We start from the raw sequence: 21,322 nt of genomic DNA, 5'->3' as shown, positions 1-21,322 counted from the left end.
AAAGAGAGTGGGCAGAAAAGAAAATGTAAGTAACTAAGTTACACAGGCTATTCTGAGGCAGACCTAAGGCACCCGATCCACTATCCCTAATTAAGGCGCGTGCATTCGTGCAGACTTACTGTGTTCATGCATCCACATGATGCTTTTTCAGTGTCTAAAAGCACATGCTTGTTATGTACAACCCCCATGTACGGTACACTTCTACATGTATGTATGAGTGTCCTTGAGAGAGGAAAAAGTGTGGGTGTATGTGTGTGTGTGTGTGAAGGTAGCATGTGGAGCTCTGGACCCCTCTGCAGAGCAGATGGCAGCACTTCCTCCGGCTAGATAAATACTTCACATGGGGAAATCTGTCACTGGGACAGAGAAGGGCACGCTTCCAGAGAGCCTGGGACAGGCTGAAACCACAACATCACAGTACGAGCACATCACTGTGATCAGAGTCAAACACAGGGCGGTCAAACGGGATGTTTGAATGTGGTCTGATCTAATTTGGGCACCTACGATTCATTTTGTCACACATTTGAAAAAAAAAAAGGAAATTAGGTACTTTACTCAGGAGAGTTTAGGAAAGCGGCACTCGTGCTCTGCTTGAGTCAGCTGAGATCAATTTAGTTCAATGCAATCAGTAAAAAATATGCAAATGTGATCAGCATAATAATGATATTCGGACCAGGTTTGTAGATAAACAGCATCTTCTGGCACCAAAGAGTAGCATTTTTAAATATTAAAACAGGAACTCTTTTTAATAACAGTCTCCAGACTATTGCTTGGTTCCCATAATATTTTTAAATATATTCAACCATGTAGTTAACTTCAGATCTGCAGCAGAGAGACAAAACAGTGTGTAAGTATATCCATTATGCCACTGTTGCTTGAGAAACGCTCCCAACATATGGACATTTAACAAATCATGTGGCATACTAAGCCCAAATGTAGTATTGATTAGAGTGGTGAAGACATATGCCATGTAATCTATAAGCGCCATGTGTTTAAATATTTGTGCACACAGATCAAAGAGAGAACAACATTTACAGTGCAAGTGGTCCCAACTTGAAGTCTATACCAATTTGGGTGTTTTCTAGGCCATGACGGGGGAAATACACCAAGTATGAACTACTCAAATAAACAAGGACTTCTTTTCAATCTATTGTGTTTTCAAAATGGTTTAGTATAACATGATGGAGGGAAAAAAACAACCTAGTGATTTGCTTGAGAATAAACAGAACATGGTGTAAAGTAAGTCACCCATTTTGGCACCCTTGTGTTGCACGCTTTCCAGCTGAGATAAAATTTGAATTGGCACATACCCGACCTCGATGCCTGATATCTGAGGTGGGATGTTCTCCAGTTTTGGCAGCTCTCCGTCCACCGACACTTCAGACGGCATGAAAGCACAACATGTCCAGGAGTGCTGGATCCCCTACACTCATCCGTCCTGGTTGCTCATGAATTATTCTGTGCCACTCCTGATGCTCAAACACCACACCTAAAACTGCTTCTTTATTTCGGCTTACGCATGTGCAGTTTTCTGATGCAAATGATGGTTATTAGTTGAATTCACATTGTTTGTTTGGATATTAAGTTTGAACAGGTAGATTGCCACCACTTTCTACTGCACTGTGGTCGTGACACATGGAAATGTGCAAAACACAAGCGTACCTGTCGTCTGACTTGCATTCAACAAGTCAGGACACACATTCAGCAATTTGACAAAAACATATGCAGGGTACGGAAACGCACTGCAACGCAAGCAAAGACAGAAACACAAGAAGTTGCCAAGCTACAACTGGTTGCCTGGCAACTGTTCCCAGCCAAGGAATAGTCCAGCACACAACCCCCCCATGAAACAAATTGTCGTTTTCACACTTACACACACAAACAACATGTAACATGTCAATTAGTGAGCTTCAGAGGTGCTGGTTGGCAGATTTGGTTACATTTGGACAGAGCCAAGCTAGCTGTTTCCCCCTGTTTCCAGTCTTTGGGCTAGGCTAAGCTAACCGGTTGCTAGTTGTAGCCTTAAATTACAGATATGAGAAAGCATATGATCATATTTCCCAAGATGTCTAACTATGGCCTCAAGTTGCAATGCCCTGAGCTCTCTAAGCCATCATAACTACTCTTTCATCACTTACTCACTGACACAATCACCTGTGCTCATTTTATGGATCACATGCTTTTCTAGATAAGAGACAAAAGTAAGATTTTGGAATTATACTAAGCAGGAAAGCAAAGAGCAGTAAAACACTGTGATAAATGAAAGTGCATGTTCACTTGTACATTTGTGTTGAACAGTGTCACATAAGTTCTCTGCTACACTCCACTTGCCACTTGCTATTTGCTCAAGCTCTCCTGACGCGCGAGCACACACCAGCAGCCCTCCCTCTGCATGCCTCTTCACTCTCACTCTCTTTCATACACTATATTTCTCTCTCTCCACTCAAGGATTCCACTCATGTGAGCCTGCTCCTGTAAATAAAATGGCAGGGAATAGCCACTGTCGAGCTTGGCAGTGCTCTGAGTGGTCGAAACATTTTGGTGGTGGTGGTAGCGGTGGTGTTTGGTGTGTGTGCGTGTGCTTGCGTGCGTGGTATTTGCAGACTTCTAACATTCCGTTCCTTGGCACCCCACTACGTCCCCTCACTTTCTGAGCATTGCCATGACAACATCCCGGCCAAAGTTATTGGTGGCTGTAGCAGAGGGTAAGAGGGGTTGGAAGAGGGTCGGTATGTCTGGGTCAATTGTGCAAAAGTGTTTGTGCTTTCCAAAATGTTTTAGTACAAAAAAACATGTGCACTTTTGGTTGTATCATGTGTATCAATCGTGGAACTTACAGGAACCTGCTAACAGCCTCTTAAGTGTTTATGTGTACATGGTAGCACGAAAGTCTGCCTATGTTTGTACCGACAGACATTTGAGCCACTGACCTTTCTGTGCAAGCGAAGCATTAGGTTCGTATTTGTCCACCAGCACCTGGACCTGCTCTGGTTTGAGAGGAGGGTAGAGTATCTCGTTCAGACGAGGGTCCCTCTGTTTATTGTTAATAAACTCTGTCATCTGCTCCACCGTGAGGTACGGACGACTCTTGGCCCCCCTGAGAAGACAGAAATGGGAAAAACATGGGGGTTTACAGCGCGAGATGCGGGCGCGAGAACAGAATTCAAAAAAGGAGATATGAGGGAATGAAATGAGGAGGAGATGATGGAGGGGAGGAGCGGTAATTAAAGCGCCTGTAAAGAGATGCGGAAAGGGAGAGCAACAGAGGCGCAAAGGAGCAGAGGATTAAATGTTGTGTTGAGTAAATTATGAGATCTGATTAAAACGCCTTTCATATCTAAGCCTGCTCCACTAAATTATCATCTCCATATCCTCCTGGCCCTCATGCCATGTCACTTAACTGTGATTAAAATCTACGACTTGGAGTGGCCTCGGTCGTGCTGGCATGCTGCCTTAGCTGATGGTCTCAGTCCCTCTGGGCCAAGGGGCAGCTCTGCCTCTGCAGTATGAGGGGCCACACAGCCAGACTCGAGGAGTCACAACCACGGCTGGTACAACACTCTTTCCTGTACTAATTAACAGCTTATGATGACTCTAATGGGTAAAAGCAGGTGTCTTCAACCTGCAAAGCCATATTGCCCTAACAAGGATGGCGGCCATTATTTGGCTGCCCGTCTGAGGAGTGCAACAGATGGCTGAGAGACAAATGATATCAAATGAATCACTCTCGCATTGTTTGAAGTTTTTTGAAACACATTTCTTCTTAAGTGGGAATTACAGTGCTCGTGAAAAGACACGAAAAAGGCAAATACAAGTGGGGGAAACATGCTACTTACACGTCAGAGAAGATGTGGTCCAGCTCAGATCGGGGGCAGATGTTGTTCAGGAACATGTTGTAGACTTCAGGAGTGAAATCTTCCTGGGGGATGGAGTCATTCTGCAGCAGACAACAGCAACAATGTCACATATATTCGCACTGTACGTACAAATTATGAGGCAGCAGGTGGCGTAGTGTGTAGAGACACTGTGGAAGACCTAAAAATCTATAGCCTCTGTAGCTTCACAATTGATCCACTAGATCCACTGTGCTATGAAATACTATTATCAGTTCTTTTCCGTATTGGCAACTGGATTTTTGTCTTTTTATTGTTTTAAGAGGATATAATAGAAAAAAATTTATTTTCAGTGTGGTGCGTGGGTGCTGGAACTTCACAACTTATACGTACAGGCAACTGAAAAGGTTGTACACAAGGAGCATCAAGCAAGAACATTTTCATGTTATCTTAACCTGAAACTCTCTTTTTCTCATTTTTTAAGGTCTGCATATTCCAAGTTGGATTCAGCAAATCCTCAAAAATGATGGATGGATGGATCTGTTATCTTTGTTATCTGTACAATATACACCTCCATCCGTAGACGCTCGATTCAACGGCAGACTACACCAGAAGATGCTCTATAGCTGACCCCAACTTCGAGTCCCCCCTGGAAGCGATTACACCCGCACACATTTATAATGCAAACAATAAACAAAAGATGACTGCCTGCAAGTTGCACCAAGACCTATGCAAAAAAGCTGCAGCCACAAGGGCTCCTTATAGAGCTATCAGAGCCTAACAGGTCTGATAAAGACGCAGCACGCTGGGCAGCAGGCAGGAGCATTGTGCCAGCAAGAAACAGAGCAGAACCAAACACTCTTAGGCAGGAGCGAGGGTGAAGAAGATGAGGAAGGATGCACCGGGGGAGGGGGACGCAGGTCAAGCCCAGCCGAAACTCAATGACTCATTCTAAAGACCTTGGTGCGAATGCGCTTTTGCCTGTGAGTGTGTGTGTGTTTGAGGGATTAACAGCACTATCGTTTAGCTGTAATTACTTGCGTGTTGGAACAACAGCAAATCCCACCAGACCTTTATACGGCAACACGTTTTTACCTCCTGCTCTCTCTCCCTGTGCTAATTATGTATAGTTTGTTCAGTTTGTCTGTATCTGTTTGTGTTTCTGCGTGTGTGTGTTCACTGATTGTATTCAGCTACAAAGTGTCTGCCCCACTGTATATGCATATGTTTCAGCATGTGTTCAAATCTGCATTACAATCTGCAAAACAGCATTTTCCCACTTGCAAACATGCAAATTGCTTGCTACTGATACAGAGCTTGTTTGCTGTGTTGGGGGAGTGTTTACAACTCAATGCATGAGGGGGCAGCTTCTCTCTGGTGATATCTAAGAGAGGTGAAGATAAAACAGCTTTTGTCATCTCTATTGCTCCCACTGGGTCTATTTGTTTCATTACAACCAAGGCTAAATCAGTTCTGAGCGGGAAGTCATGCAGACATCCAGAAAATAAGACTCCGAACAAATGAGCAAAGCAGCAATTTAGCTGCTGTTTCAGGAGAATAAAGAAGAGCTGAATGACGAGAGTACAGACTGATGGATGGATGGAGAAGATGAAAGAGCTTGGAGACTAAGATAAGAAAGAGCGGCAGAGAAGAGGGGACACAGACAGGATCGGGTTCAGAGAAAGAGGAAATATGAGGAGACAGCAGCACAGAAAAAGAAGGGAGCTTGAGTATTTTGGTGTCTCACTCTGCCAGAAGGGAGGTTACAGTTTTCCAGGGCTGTCTCCACTCGCTTCCTGTCGGCTGAGAACATCCTGAAGATACTGTGGGGACACAAAAATGCACCCTTATGAGTAATCACAGAAAATGCCACACAGACAGACGAGTTTTCAATCCTCTGAGTCCACCTTCATCACAGCTTTTGATACTTATTGAGGACATCCTGTGAGAAAGTTCTGTTGCAGCAGCAGCAGCAAATGGGAAAAGGGACAGAAGGAAAAAAGGAGAGAATGCAACCACAGACTGCAGGGAAAATTACAGATTAAAAGACAAAAACGAGACAGAAAATGCCTTGAAAGTAGGGTAGTGGAGTAGAGGGACAATGTGGGAGGAAAAATAAAAGGTACATCTAACTAAACGAAACTAATCCAGTCTAATATAACAACCCTGCAATAAATTCAATATTCATGAAGGTTATACTGTTTGCTTTTTTTGTTGGCACTGCTTAGAGAACTGTGTATGTGTATGTGTATTTGTATACAGGCTGTATATATGTCATTATACAGAGAGGTGCTTGTATTATATTGTCTACCTGCTCTGTCATAAATTATTGTAGCTCTACAAAGGCACAAACATGTGTACACACTGTTAAAATACAGCAGTATTCAGTTAACAAATGTTTCCTATTCCAGTGTAAATGGAACACAGTGATAAACTCCAGATGAGAGCATTATGTGTGTATGTACATACATAATGTGATGAAGTTTTAGAAGATGAAATAACCATAAACATGTTTTCAAAGATGAGCACATGAAGTTGTGCTCATTTCTTCTTCATGCTAACATTACCATCATCATTATCATATCATAGTTTCTGTTTTCCTGCTTTGTGACACACATTTTCCAGATATTGCCATGTGTTTTTGATTTTTTTTTTTTCCAGTCTTTGCGATACATGGTTTTCTCTGACAATGTGCTGTCCTGCCTCATCAGCCATTCTGAGTGTATAGAGAGACACAGTGTCTGTGTGTGGTTGGGCTACTGTCCTCTGTTTTATTCTTGTGTATGTAGACAATAAATGAGATTTACTGCAATGAACTGCAGTGTCCTTACAGCTACCACTGGCTGTTAAGCTCTGCTTCTGTTGACAGTAGCCTGTTTTAATTACATGCAGAGGTATGCACATCCATGAGCACATACTGTCTGCTCAGTGGGGGAGCAGAGTCAAGCTGACATTAGTCAAGCTGACATGTCGTACCAGCTAGGAGGTTAATTCCCTAAACGGCAAGGAGTGTCTCTCTGCCTCTCTGCGTTGACACCCACTGTTTTCCTCCGCGGCTCTCAGGGAGGTTATCGCAGAAGTTCACTGTCGCCTGCCTGAAAGCTTAACTTGACTAATGGCGATGGGGAGAGTTGGATTTTCAGTGAGCTGATGACAAACTCCCAGATAAGTGAAACTGGAATTGAAATTCACAAAAAAATGAAACACACAAAAGGGAATTGTCACCCGCATCACACACTGGTACATTCAGAGCTGGAGTTAGTGACAGATATAAAGGAGGCTTGCCCAGGGCATGCTTTTTCTCTCTCACACACGCACACACACACACACACAACAAACCAGCAAGGGTGGGCTTTTCACAGATACAGGGGAGGACAGTGGTAGAATTAATGGAGTGCATTTTACTGCAGAGCTGAAGAGTCGTGGAAAGAGTGTTGTGACGACAGAAGGGAGGGGTAACATATTCTAATGCATGCACACATACACACAGAGAATGTGTGTACACCGAAGCGTATACATGCTTATAGTACCGAGAGAAGGCAGAGGAAGCATTGATCAAAAGAGCAGAGAGGTGGCAGGGGAGAGAGGGATGAGTCAGAGAGACTTACTTCTTGACGGGGATTCGCCCCTCAGGGTTGAGCTGCAGCTTCAGCCGAGTGTATCTGTATTGGAAAGAGGACACACCTTATACGACATGTAATCAGCAGTCTGTCTGTGTGAGTAATGGACACGCTCAAGTTTAATTTCTGTGTGTGCATGTGTGTTTGTGTGACTGATGTGCTGTACGTGTCCATAACCGTTTGTCACGTCTGTCTATGAGCGAGTGGGCAAATTCATATTGGAGGGCACACGCATCGCTTTGGCGAAATACACACTCGCGTCTCTACACTGCAGCGCCAAAAGGCCGCCCGCATGCGCAGCGCTCTCTGTGCACACCGCAAATATTTGGTTATGTTTACATGGCAGGCTGGAATTGTGGCTAATCCCTGGAAGTCTTGCATTGGCAGTGTAGAGCCATGCAGCAGCAGCAGCAGCAGCACAGGCAGCGCAGCCTGGGCTATAAATAGCTCAGCTGCAACAGGAGCCGTCATTACAGGCTGGGCTTTAAGTGGCTGCTGGCTAATAATTAATATCCATTACAGTGTCCACTTCATAGGGCAGGCCAGCTACCACAGGCAAAGTCAACGATGACTGTAATGGTCACGGGGCCAGACTTGGTTTTGTTTGAGGAAGGAAATGTGAAGCGAAAAGTGTCGAGTGTTGGCAGAGAAAGAGGTAGCTGACAACAGCTGACAGTCTCTAAAGCTATGTAGGGTTGATTTTTGAAAAAGAAGGAGAAAAGGAGAGAAGGATGAAGTGCTCAGGAGCAAGGAAAGGAGGAGGGAGCAGCTAGGTGTTTCTTGACGCCCTGATCTGCCTTACAAGCGCCTGTATAATTCATTAAGACGAGCTGGGGAAAACAGATTACTTGCATCTGGCTTCTGTTCTGCTTTACTCATTACTTTCTCTCTCTCTGCCTTTCTCTACTCTCACTCCATAGTTAATGCCAAATTAAGAAGGTCACTTTCCATTTCACCTGCGGTAGAATAAATACTTATTTCTGCACATGCACTTACTGTTTTTGGCACGGGATGAAACACAAAAAAACCCAACAAAGCAACAACAGGTGAACTCCCAGCTTTCTAGCATAGTCACAGGTCATCCCATTGTAAGACATGCCGTTCTAACGCTAACCACTGGTGCACAAGCAACACGATCCAGGGAGTGGCCGCAGCCCTATTGCATTGATCTGAAAAGAACATCTTGTAGCGAGAAGCCATTTGAACACATGCTGGGTTCTGTTTTGTTTCCTGTTTGTGGGAACACTGCCTGTCGACGCTTCACCCCGACCCCAGAAAAGTCCCACAGCCTTAAGAGGTAACAATGAAATTAACCACATACAGACTACTATCAACAGGGACGAAGCCTCTTCATGCTTCAGTAGTAGTGGCATGACAAACAATCGCCTTATTTGTCAGCAAGCGGTGCACAACAACTGCTGCTGCGAGCAACCAGCGTGACTGCGAAGCCCACTCTATTCAACTTTCTGTGCACTGCGTGGTCGATGGCCACTTTTATTGTCTCATAAGTCAATTAGCTTCCTCAGGGGTGCAAGTTAATGGCTTCTGTTCACTGATAAACATCAGACAGCTGGGAGTTGTCACCAAGAAGAGCCCAGCATATTCTCTCAATACAATACAGCAGATTCATATTTAGGTTCACTCTGCCTGAGCTTGGCTCGGTCACTCACTGCACACATGAATCAGTATGTGAAACACGAGCAGTGTGTGGGCTCCATTCAGATCAATAGGAATGTGGTGCTATAAGCCGTTAGACACAGTTATTACACAGGATCAGAGGCGCTGTGAGGCCTAATGGACAAAGAGTCCGATTCATTGATTAGGGCAGTTGTGATTTAGGCTGAAGCAAAATGGTGACTCCTCCTTAACATTTTGACACCATCGCAAGATGGGGTCAGCAGCCATGAACCTGTTAAAGGATCTGCTGACATAGTTCTGTCATTATGTCATCAGTGCAACAAAAATACAGGCTGCTGCACCATATGAATGCACACTCACACACACACATGCTGTCACGTACGCACCCTCGCACCGAGAAGCAGATAAGCCAACAGAGATGCACAGGGTCGGGTTCATGAACCAACACATAGTTCCAGCTGTTTTATTTTTCCTCCTACTTCCTTCCTGTGTGCTTTTTTCCTCCTTACTCTCTCCATCGACGCGAGGTGAAGTGACCTTTATAAACTCAAACCCTCAGGCTGCCTTGTGGAAAAGGGAAAAATAACTTCTTACCTTCTGTTTGCGTGTGTGTGTGTGTGTGTGTGTGTGTGTATGTGGAAGTAGAGTACAGCCCGTGTGCACCTTAGTGTATTCATAAAGGTGTCTGTGTGAGTTTTATAGCATACTTTCTGTAGTTACGTGCAAGTTACAAATATGTTTTCGCATGCATTTGCAAGTAAACACTCATTGTGTACAGCTGCACTGTGTGCAGGAGAATTGGAGCACTTGTTTAGCATTAAAGTCAGTCATATTTCTCTTTTACAGAGGACGCTTGCCATGACTGGCATTTTTTGTTTCTACCAGACCTGATTTTCATATTTATCTTGGGGTTTGTGGATTTACATTTTTGTGTGACTGCTTGTCTGTGTGTGTGTGTTTGTGATATGCGTGTGTGTGTGTGTGACATACGCTTTCTCAAGGCAGGCCTCTCTGGACATGTTCTGTACCAAGAGGTTAGATGCCAGGTTGAACAGCTCTTCCGCCCATTCCTGCAGTAAATAAAACACAGACGCGTGCACACACACGCACACACACAAAAACACATTTACAAACACATACACACCCAGCACACATATACAGACTCAGGTGCAAAACCTAGTGCAATTGAACGTTGACAGCTGCTGAAGGTTGAAATGTGTTGGTCTGTTACTACTGCCATGTGTTAGAATTGAATCAAGTCATTAGAGCATACATGCAGGTATACTGATAACGTCCATTTGAATTCGGAGAACAGGCTGCTGCCTAATCCCATACGCCATGTAGATAACCCAACAGAGAAATGGCGTCAAAGACCTCCAAACTGCACAGAGAATAAATGGGTACTTGCTGTAGGCCCACCCTTTTACTGCCATCTGAAACATAACATAGCTGAGATACTGATCACATTATTGTTATGTGGCCTTTTTATCATTTTAATTAACCTTTAGAACAATGAGCCTTCATTCCTAGCTTTCATCCAACAAATTAATGTGTTCTGTTTTTCATTGTCTTTCCACAGTATATATATATATATAGCTGTCAAAATAGCACATTGATTTAGATTAAACAATTCAAAAATAACGCATCAAAAAAATTAAGGCAGATTAATTATGCTCTGAGATGCTCCTTGACCCCATACATCACTGAACATGCAACTGTCCACATTAGCTTTGTAAACATGATGGAAGCAGATGACAAAATGTTGCTTGGTCCAGTGGATGGAAAATGTACATTTAAACAACGCCCAGAAGAAAATGCTGAAAGGAGTTCTGTGCAGTTTCTGCAGTAAGGAATTTTTGTACCTTCGGAGTACTTCATGCCTGAATTATCACCACAATGCTAAAGCATTTAGCAGCGAGCTTGGAGGTCAGACCCTCCACAGCCCCTGATGCTACCAACCAGTCTCCACGCTGGAAGAGATGCTGATATGCAGACTAAGTCTGCTTATTTAGTATGTTTATACAAGACAGTTAGAATTATTAACAATTATGATGGCTTTGTTATTGTTATTGTGCAGAATATATACCTTAGCCGTCTCCTCCTGGAAAGCCATGAAGTTCAGATAGGTGATGTTGACCATGTCAGGGCCGCTCACCACTGTCAGCATCCTGTTCTCCATCTTCCCCGCCAGAGTGCTGACATCCAGTAGCTCTCGCAGTTTGGCTTCCTGGACAATGAAACGCAAATGAGACGAAGTGTGTCATCACCGCGATCAAACTGAAAAAAACAATGAAAGTCATCAAGTGAAAGCATAAGGTGCTGTTTCCTATCAACATCAATCCCGGTGATGTCATGCAAGCTTCTCCAGCTGCTGTAAATCAACCCATCAACCCAACCATCAACTGTGGGCCAACCAAACCTGCATGCAAAACCCAGCAACCCAAATAAAACTTCCATCAGTGGAAAGGCAAAAGACATAAAACAGGCCATGGAAAAAGACAAGACGTTTTTTTTTGAGGAAGTGAGAGACAGTGCTGCTCTGTGTCATGTTTTTCTTTTGGTTTGATGTTGTTTTAGAGCAAAATTGCCCTCTGAATGCACTGAACTGAAACCAGACCTGCCAGCATTTTGTTGCTTGCACCTCGTCTGAAGGCTGATTCGTGTGATTAATGAGAGGTCAGCTGTCTCAGCAGAGTGTGAGGAGCGAGGTGAGATGCTATGGCCCCAGTGTGACTTGCAGGTTCCATATTACAGGGTATAAAAGCAGCAAAAAAAGGTCGGTTAAGCAACAGTGTGACAGGAGACATTTTCAAGTGCAAACAATTAAAGGGGCATTGAACTGATATTAAAAGGATGACACTGGTGAACTCACTGGTACAATATGTAGACTTTCAAAGCACAAAAAAACACAAAATATCTGCAAGGGATTCATGGTGTTGTTTACTACAATGACCCCACAACAGCTCCCGACTCCTGAGAGCTTAATGCTTTTCAAACCTCGTTTTACAGCTTGTTTTCAGTGTGGAGAACATCCTCTCGTCCAATCACACGTCCAGCTTAACCATGAAAGAAGAGCAGCCGATGCACAGCAGTACCTTGTGAGCAAGCATAACTTCGCAGGATAAAATGTTCTGTGAGAAATCATTAATGGATTCATCTAACTTAGGAGATCCCACATGGATACGGTCCAGAAAGGTTTTTTGATAAATCCTTTCATAAATACTGCAAAGTCATGAGAAGAACTTATCTCCACTCCAGAAACACAATTTTCTGATTTAATTCTCTGCAACCAACAAATTCAGCCGGTTAAATGAGCCTGTTGTAAGAAGTCTGTTGTCTGTTGTAACAAAACATCGGGTGCTGGCAACAGTTCAGTTCACACAGAGAAAAACTCGGATGAATCTGTATTCAGCAGAGGTAACTGGCGGAGGAAAACTGATCCCAAATAATTTTTCTGCAAATATACATCTAAAGAGCTCATCTTTGGTGCAAATTGTATAAAAAAACACACTACAATGCCTCTGAGGTGCAAGACAGGAATAACAATGATCTTTTTCTCTCCATTGCAGCCCAGTACGCAAGCGGCATACAAAACGGTTGCTCTGGCTTAATTAACACAACAAAAAAGCCCTGTAAAGGATTTTGCAGTGAAAGCAAATGAGCTCCCACTAATTTAACCAATCAAACAAAGAGCATTGTGTCCTGTGTCACGTTGATAAATGTCCTCTACACGTCCCTCACACCCCCCAATCAAATTGTACGGCTTAGTGTTATTATCAAGCTGAACTTTTCTGAGGCGGTGCATTTTCGCTATTGAAGAATCTGCCCCGCTCTGACAGCCCGCCTGTCTGCCTGCCTCTCATACACGAATTTGAGGTTTTATGTGGCTGCGGCTGGAAGAGCTGCTTTCTTGAAAAAAAAAAAAAACATAATTTCTAGAGGAGAGGAAGGATACACAGCTAACTGTACACACCACGCACTGCAAAAATCACAGGCTTCCAGTGGTCTGTGATTTGCTACGTCAGCAGGTTTGAGTTACAGGATCCTGGGCTTGACCACCAATCAACTGAACACAAAGTGCTGATTTGAACGGGAATCCATCACTGCTCACTTACGTCTTCTGAATGCCACCGGCTCATCAATCAAAGCATAAGAAGCCACTTTCAATTTGCTAAAACACACCATGCCCAAGTACCCTTTGAGGGATGCTTTGGCAGAGTGCCGAAGATGAAAGGCTTCTCAGAGCAGACGAGACGACAGTAAGATGCATATTTCATATATTACAGTGCTTGGACGTCAATACATTTTGTTACTGTTTTGATGCTACTTCTAGCCATTAGCTGAATGTACAGCTCATCTCCTCATGAGCAGTCAGCAGAGGGCAGATCTGGGAGGGAGCTGCAGGCCCTCACGGCACATCAACCGGAGAAGCATCAGCAGTTATGTTGGGAAAGGACTTAGTCGGAGAGAAATGAGCTGATGTCTGTGAGGCAGACCCTGCTGGACAGAAGGAGAAGAAGGAGAAATGAAGAAACAGAGAAGTAAAGCCATGGCAAGATAATAGGAGAGGAGCGGGCTCAGCCATGTGAGCAAAGTGTAATTTGTGCTGGTGCATTGTGGGAGCCACTGGAGGCACGCCCGGGGTCCCAGTTGCCACAGCGATGGGAGATTTAGAGCCAAACAAGCTATGGGTGGGGGTTGGTTGGGACTGAGCCTGTTCTCACCAGAAAAACAACCGCACAGGTCGACTTCCCGAGCAGGTTATTACAACCCATATTTACATTTACTGGCCATAGCAATCATGATGGTAACAAAGGAGGAAGTCAGATGACGTAGTACAAAGAGCACGACACCCCACATTTGGTGGAAGGTGGGGTGGATGGATGGGTCAAACAAAAGCTGTCCCGTGTGAACCCGAAAGTCGATCATGACCCATTTTACATTCGACTTGATAATACACTTAATTGAGAGCGCTTAGCCTCAGCCAGCACGCTCACGGACCACTGATGTCAATGTCTATTTCCAGAGTGTATGCGTGTGAATGCGTGCTGCGTATCTGTGTGTCCATGCTTGTGAGTGCGTGTGTTTATTCAGGCATACATGGTTGCATGCTACCGGCTGCAGTGTGTCACAGCACAGGAACTCAGTCACTTGGCATTCAGGTGGAGCTGCAGCCTGAGGAAATAAACAGACTTCCTCTTCCTGCATTAGTTTGTCATAAGGCCCTACTTGTCACCAGCCATGCACTCAAACTGTGTCACACTCTGCCAGGCACATGGGAAAGGATTCAGATTGGCAAAGGGAAGTCAGCCACACCTCAGGTCATTAAACCTGCAGCACGGCACCTGTCTAGACTCGCGCACACACACACACACACGCCAGCTTGGACACGCACACAATCACAAATACATGCACATCCACACGGGAGAACACAAGCAGTAAACAGCGCTCAAGTAAAAACAAGTGAAGACACACACACAGACATCAGATCAAAGGAAATGTCAATATGAATGATTGATGATCACCCAACTGCCTACACACATGCCACTCAACACTCGCCTTTAATGCACTGCATCACAGGTTCCTATGTGTAAGTAATGTGATGGCATAAGCAGAACACACAGGATGCTTCATCACACTGTGATTCTCAAGCAGTAGTGGCAATATTTCAGTGTTTTTATGAAATGTTTCCCTTAAAAAATATGCTGGGGTGGTTGAAATAATTGATTAGGTGTCAGGTATAGCTGCTTGAATAAAGTGAACAGTGCAGGTGCTGCCGGTGTACAAATTGATGTTGCACTTTTTTCGGAGGTATTTCTTTCTCACACAGTTCACAGCACAGTTTGGTTTTGGTGTCTTGAGGATGCCTGCACTTCAGTTGACCCCACCAGACAGTGCAGTTTGTTGCACATTTTTTTTAAATCTGTACTTTTAAAGTGGGGAAGACAGGCAGAGTTTAAGAGAGGATATTAGGGGTTTAAGATTTTACTGGATGCAAATCTTAAATATTGCATGATTTATATAATGTGGCATTTGACACCTGGTGTAAGCAGTCAGATATTATTATCGTCCGCTGTGTATCACCTCATCTGGCCTCACACTTCTGCACAGTCCTCATGAATTCCTAATCCCTTTATCTTACAAAACACCCAATTATGGCCCTCTCAACCCCAGAGAACCGCAGACAGAGACAAACATAACTCCACAAAGGCGTGGAGGACTTGAAAGTTAGTCAGTCTGTAACTTCCATCATACTGTGATGACTGTGACTGTTGTTACTGTTCAGTATTCAGAGGAGCACATCTTAACGTATGGAGCTTTGACACTGCAGAGCGGCGCTGCAGGTTGCGAGCGGAGCACCAATTCTCCTGCTGTTGGCTAGCCTTGTTAACTAACAGAGCGGGAAGATGCTTCTGGTGGGGCACTGAAAACGCCTCGGGCATTTGGAGGGAAATTATGGGATATCAAGCCGGGGGTGATGTGCTCATTCTGCCACACAAAAACTGTGCAAACGCGTGTTTTGTCATTCACGTGCGGCCATGTGTTTGAATGGATGCGTCCTGGTGACTGGACGATGATCTGCCTTAAGTGAATTACTTTTACGTCGTTTTACTGTTGTGTGAAGGGTTTCTTCAAGTGTGTGTGAACCCATTTGCTGCTACACGTGCTTCCTTGTTTATCTGCCAGTATGAGTCAGTGAGTCCACAGAGCATTTCACCCACAGCAAAAGCTAATCCTAAGAAGACTCCCTCTCCTGGCGATGCAGTCATTTATTTAAGAGGGTCACGCTGCATCTGCAGAGCATGTTTTAAACATTAGCCACATCATAACTTACACAGACAGAAAGCACTGAAACATTGATCCCATTAGAAGAAAGAGCCCCGTCTCTCCCGCCAAGCTGAAGCTGTTTCCCGCAAAATGACCTTACTAATCATTTGCACGAATGCATGCATGCGCGCCCACACACACATACACACACATCTCTCACACTCTTCAAGTATACAGGTACCTCGAGTCGAACTCTGCATTCACAGGCATTTACACTGTGCAGTTAAGGGCTGTTTATTCTCTATTCTCATGCTGCATGTGCTGCATGTACCTTGCAACATGTACAAGATCACAGTACAGTGTGACTATACACATGTCATCAAATACATTTTTTAACATTTTTATTTTATCACAATAAAAAAAATGAAGACAATAAATGCTCAATACAGAAATTAGAGGATTTCAGTGTAAAAAACAAAGAAACAAGTTCTCCAGCAAGTATTAAAAAAAAGAACACTTCACACCCTCACAGTGGGGAATTACAGTATGGAGCATTTCTGCTACAGGGGGGACACTATGTAGTTCAGCTTTAAAGCTTTTCTGCTGATCAAACAGCCTGTTTGATTCAGCCTCAATAGCAGCAGCCTTTCATATACGGATGGGAGAGCTGTCTGCTCCCATTACAGCTCTGCAGTTTCATATTTTAAACTTCCACAGCTTGGAAACTGCCTCCTAATTTTTCTAGCTCGGGGTGAAACACAGCCAATATACATTGCAGTGTGTGCAGACTGAGGACGAGCCACAGATAAAACCCTAACAAACAACTGCACTGTACAAGCGATCAAAGAATGTAATTGAGAACACAAGAGGATGAGATGGAAGGTGCGAGGGAATCGGAGAGAGGGATCATGAGGGAGTCTTTGATTCATCCATCTTCCCCTCTCTCCCTCTATCTGCATCCTGCTCTCATCCCCTCATCTGTGAGGCTCACTGTCTCTGCTTCTTTTTATTACGCTCCCACATGGTCATAATTCATTGGACCACTCAAGTGTCAGTGGATGCAGACCACCACAGTTTCACAAGGCGGAGAATTGCCCACAAGGCCGGGAGTAAAAGGTCAGCGCTTCATCAGTCAGCTGTCAGGTGATGCATCACTGACCACAGGATGGAACCAAGTGTGCACACATTTGGCTTTGTGTGTGTGTGTGTGTGTGTGTGTGTGTGTGTGTGTGTGTGTGTGTGTGTGCCCCTGCAATCGTAAGCCACAAAAAGGCCTTCTCAAAAATTGGAAAAGGGTTTGCTATGGGTTGAGTGAGCCAGAATGATGCTAATTTCTTAAAATGATACTTATTTTCCTTAAAGCCATCTGGCTCTCTTGCCTGTAATGCAGCTGTACTGGCTACTGTCCATAAAAGAAGCATCAGTCAGCACAGTTTGTGAGTTCAAGGATGCAGAGCAGGCTAAAAGGCTGTGTATAAGAGGGAAAACACAGCATTTACACTGTATGTTTTTGACAGGAGGACATTAACCCTGCTAAGCAAAATAATTTCCCTTTATATCGCCTGTGTTTGAGTGAGAAGTTTAATGGTTAAGAAGCGGATTAGACAACCTGATTAAAGCAAAGCTTTGGATCATCATTAGCTCTCCGCTACAATGCATTCGTCAGTAGTGTGTTGCCGCTCATGCATTGAAGCACAGGTTGAGAAAATGTGTGGGAGGAGGAGGCTGAAAGATCATATGAACTTAACAATCCCTTGTTCCAGCTCTTAAATAAGGCCATTTCATTAACCTCCGAAGCAGTGAGACATGAAACGAGAGATGGAGGGGTGGACAGAGGGGAGACGGAGGGCACATATCACGCCATTTCCAAAATGCCAACACATCAGCAATAACTTGTGCTGACAGGCGCCCATTTCCACACCTTGGCAAAGTGGCCCACTGTTCACACCCAATGCTAATCATCCCATGACACACAGTGGAACTGAGCATCGCAGACTTAAAGGGGAGTGAAAAGTGCATTTTTCAAAAGAGCAGTTACACAACGCATTTCTCATCTTATCATGAATAATCTAATCATGGACTTGACAAACTTATTACAGTAATTCCTCTTACTGATCAGACTTCATTCCTCTGCACAGCCAGACTTCTGTCAAACTTTCATTATGCCTGCAGGGCAGCTGGACTCCACACTCCAGGCAAAAATGTACTTGTAAGAGATTCATAAAATGGGTGTGAAACTTTAATAATTTCATAGAACTACTCCTAATTCCACTCAGCACGCTAACTTAAACAATTTATTGAATTTTCACGCTTGGAGCAGTAACCATTCTGACCAACTAGACAATTCAATTTTAATTTTGCTGTGGTGTATCCATGTTTTGCATTGATTTTGCATGCGATGTTTATCTTCGTCACATGTACGTCCAGTGCAAAGATACAGATGACAAGACACACAGTCTCCCTGATGTGAGTTTGAATTCTAAGCAGTTAAGACCAGATTCTGAAGATTGAAAGAAGACAAAAGCCACCTGCCCACTATCGCAGTGCTTTAGTGGAATAAAGGTGCAGATGTCTGACAGCTGTTGACAGCTGTGACTGCAGCCCAGGACAGAAAATGACAGAAACTCCTAATTCAGTCTGCCACCCCGCATATAAAAACTCTCCACATCTCATTCAGGCTGCTGGTGTTATTGAGGAGAAACACATTCTTCATTGGAAACATAAGGAATTCTTGACAGCACTTGACTGCAAACCACGACCCCCTCGATAACTAAATCATCTGACTTGACTGTCACCCGACCGACATTGTCACAAAGAAACGTCCACGGAGGAGTTCTCAGTGCTTCTGACGATTCCTCCGCTGTGTTTTTCGGTAACTCATCTCCTGAGCTGGAATAAGTGCGTGTGTGTGTCTGCTCTTGTGTTCGCGTGTGCACCTCCTAGGAGAAAATACCTCAGCAATCACATTAAAGATAGCAATGCTTCATAATTGCTGGAATGTCATTTCATTCATCCTTCAAACAATCTCCGATATCCCCCCCGCCTTTGAGGAGAATAATGCTCCAGAAATATGGAGGAAATTGGACGGTCTTTCTGAGAAATCGGCTTTATTCTGGCACCACAGTATCAAGAAAAGCATGCGAGGAGTGACATGTGGGGACTGTTCAAAAATTATTGTGTTGGGAAGGGGGGGGTGCATCTATTTTACAAAACCCTTTGACCTATTAATATCTCAAAGTAACATTTTCATGGCAAAGAAAACAAAGCGGTGGTGGAAAACAGCCGCTCTCAAATTCTGAATGAGTGAACAGGCACAGAGAGTATCTCCCTGCCTCCATTTGTTTACCAATACAAGGACTGTTCAAGGACTTCTTCAACTTTGTTGTTGGATGAATAAGATTGGTTGTTTTGGATAAGAACTCATTCATGGGTGCTGGTCTTTAAACACACATGTGAGTCTTTCAAAATATGCTGAAGAGGAGCAGAATGGCGGAGTTTAAATATATTATCTGTACATTTATCTTTAACAATGAACACAAAGAAAAGTCAAGAGGAAGTATGAATATGAGAAACAAGTTATGTTTCTTAACTGATCATAACTGATACTATAAGCTGGTATAAAAAATGACTTGTTAATCGATTAATTCAGTCCTGTGTTTACATTTTGGTGGTTGGCACTCATTTGTTTTAGACTTTACATTGGAGAGGACACATGCAAACAGTGGCAACCATAAAGAAAGTAGATGTTTTGTCCTAAAGTTCAAGGAGGATGTTAGAAAGACATCATTATAAAAAAAATAAAAATAAAAAGGATCTTAAACAGCTGTTTGAGTCTTTACGTGCAAGTTCATGGAAACCCAATCATAACTCACTCTAACACCTGGACAAGACACCAGAGATTACAAGATTATAGCGCCATTAATGGCAAAAACAGACTTTTGTAGCAGATGCCTAAGTAACACTGGGAATAAGAGACCTGTGGGAAGCAGACTGCCAGCATGGATTAAGAGGGAACATAAAAGCTCCGAGGGCAGGACATAAGGATAATTATACAGAGGAGACTAGCCACATCTCTGTCACAGAGAGTGCCTTTGCACCTCAGTTCCTGTGAATGTAACCTGCATAATAATCTGTTACAAGGGCACACATTCTGTGCACCGTAGCCAAATGAGGTTGTAAATTTTACATGTGTTCATACACTTGCGTGTGCTTCTGAGCATCCAAGAGTAAGTCGGTGTCTGGGGGAGAGATAGTTAGGCAGAGTGAGAGAGAACAAACAGAGAAAAAGAGGCAAGAGGACGATTCACGCTGTGTGCGAATCACTGTGAAGGAAAGACGGAGAGACAGAAGGGGCAAGGGGCAGGTTTGATGAGGTGGAAGTAGTCTACCTGGCATGCACTCGTCCTCTCGCTGGCTGAGCTCACATCGGGCAGACAGGAAGGCAGAGGCACAGACAGGAAGGAGCTGACCTCAGATACACCTCATGAACTCCAGCAGGAGAGAAATAATCAACCACCGTGACTCACCAGCTCAGCACTTCTCATTAGAACGAGCGCCGAACAAAACTGGAAACTTCAGCAGCTCAAACAGCTGAGCTGGCAATCAAATCAAACATGAAGCGCACTTGGTTGGAGAATTTAGTTAAATTGTGTAATAAAATGATAAACTGCCAAAAACAATGCTGGGAATTTTATAAACAGAAAAATGTCAAAAATAAAATAATTGGCTCACAGATTTTTGAGAGTTTTTGAGTGTGAGGTTATCCAGTGGCGTATAAGAAACATGTCACCCACCTAAACTAAATGGATAAAGTTAAGGCTTCCTATCAGTTACTTTTTCAAAATAAATGGTATGAGACTAAAAACTTTGACAGAGTTTGTAATCCTGCTTGCTATTTTTTCCCTTGTGCCACTTACTTCCTCCATCTCAGCGTGCTCCAGGTATTCTGGTCATTACTCCCACCCACTCTCTGTGAGTCATTCTCATCAGTTTAAGGTGGATGAACCCCATTTTGTTCAAGCTGTCCATCAAGTGGCAGTCTTTCAGGGGTGGCACTAAAAACAGCTCCCGGGCAGCAGAAACTGGCAGGTACATAACTACAGTAATTATCCTGCAGTCGTACAGAAGCTCTAATTTAGTGCGGGCAGACTTGGGCAGGCTGGAAATGTGGAGAGAAAATGCTAAAAGCTGCTAACACCAATCAGTACATGCAGTACATGCGTGCACAGAAGCAACGCATGCATGAACACTGGCATCAAAATAGGCACAGATGCATGCACACCCACACAAAGACTAATAAACATGGTTAGTGCAAAAACACACGGAGCAGAAATACTCACATTTGTCTTGCAGTATTGAGCTGGACACTGAATTTTCACCTGCTGTATTCTCTAAGTGACCCTGAACTCTTTATGATATGTATGCTTAACTGTGGAGGGGGACACTGTACAAAGAGGGGATTGA

General features: G+C 43.8%; 1 protein-coding gene across 1 annotated transcript in view; it reads right to left on the bottom strand.

The window, feature by feature from the left end:
* LOC121621710 (1-phosphatidylinositol 4,5-bisphosphate phosphodiesterase beta-1) overlaps positions 1-21,322 on the bottom strand; it is a 105,801-nt gene that overhangs the window by 35,765 nt on the left and 48,714 nt on the right. Inside the window, exons 4-9 of the mRNA XM_041958288.1 lie at positions 11,178-11,318; positions 10,082-10,161; positions 7,442-7,495; positions 5,581-5,656; positions 3,837-3,937; positions 2,931-3,097 (exon numbers count right to left, since the gene is read on the bottom strand). Coding sequence (XP_041814222.1) covers positions 2,931-3,097; positions 3,837-3,937; positions 5,581-5,656; positions 7,442-7,495; positions 10,082-10,161; positions 11,178-11,318 — 619 coding nt within the window. The remainder of the gene's footprint in view (positions 1-2,930; positions 3,098-3,836; positions 3,938-5,580; positions 5,657-7,441; positions 7,496-10,081; positions 10,162-11,177; positions 11,319-21,322) is intronic.

This window comes from Chelmon rostratus, chromosome 18 (assembly GCF_017976325.1).
Source record: "Chelmon rostratus isolate fCheRos1 chromosome 18, fCheRos1.pri, whole genome shotgun sequence".
Classification (NCBI taxonomy): Eukaryota; Metazoa; Chordata; class Actinopteri; order Chaetodontiformes; family Chaetodontidae; genus Chelmon; species Chelmon rostratus.
The sequence above is the reverse complement of the archived record's forward strand: the minus strand, read 5'-3'. Positions and strand labels throughout refer to the sequence as shown.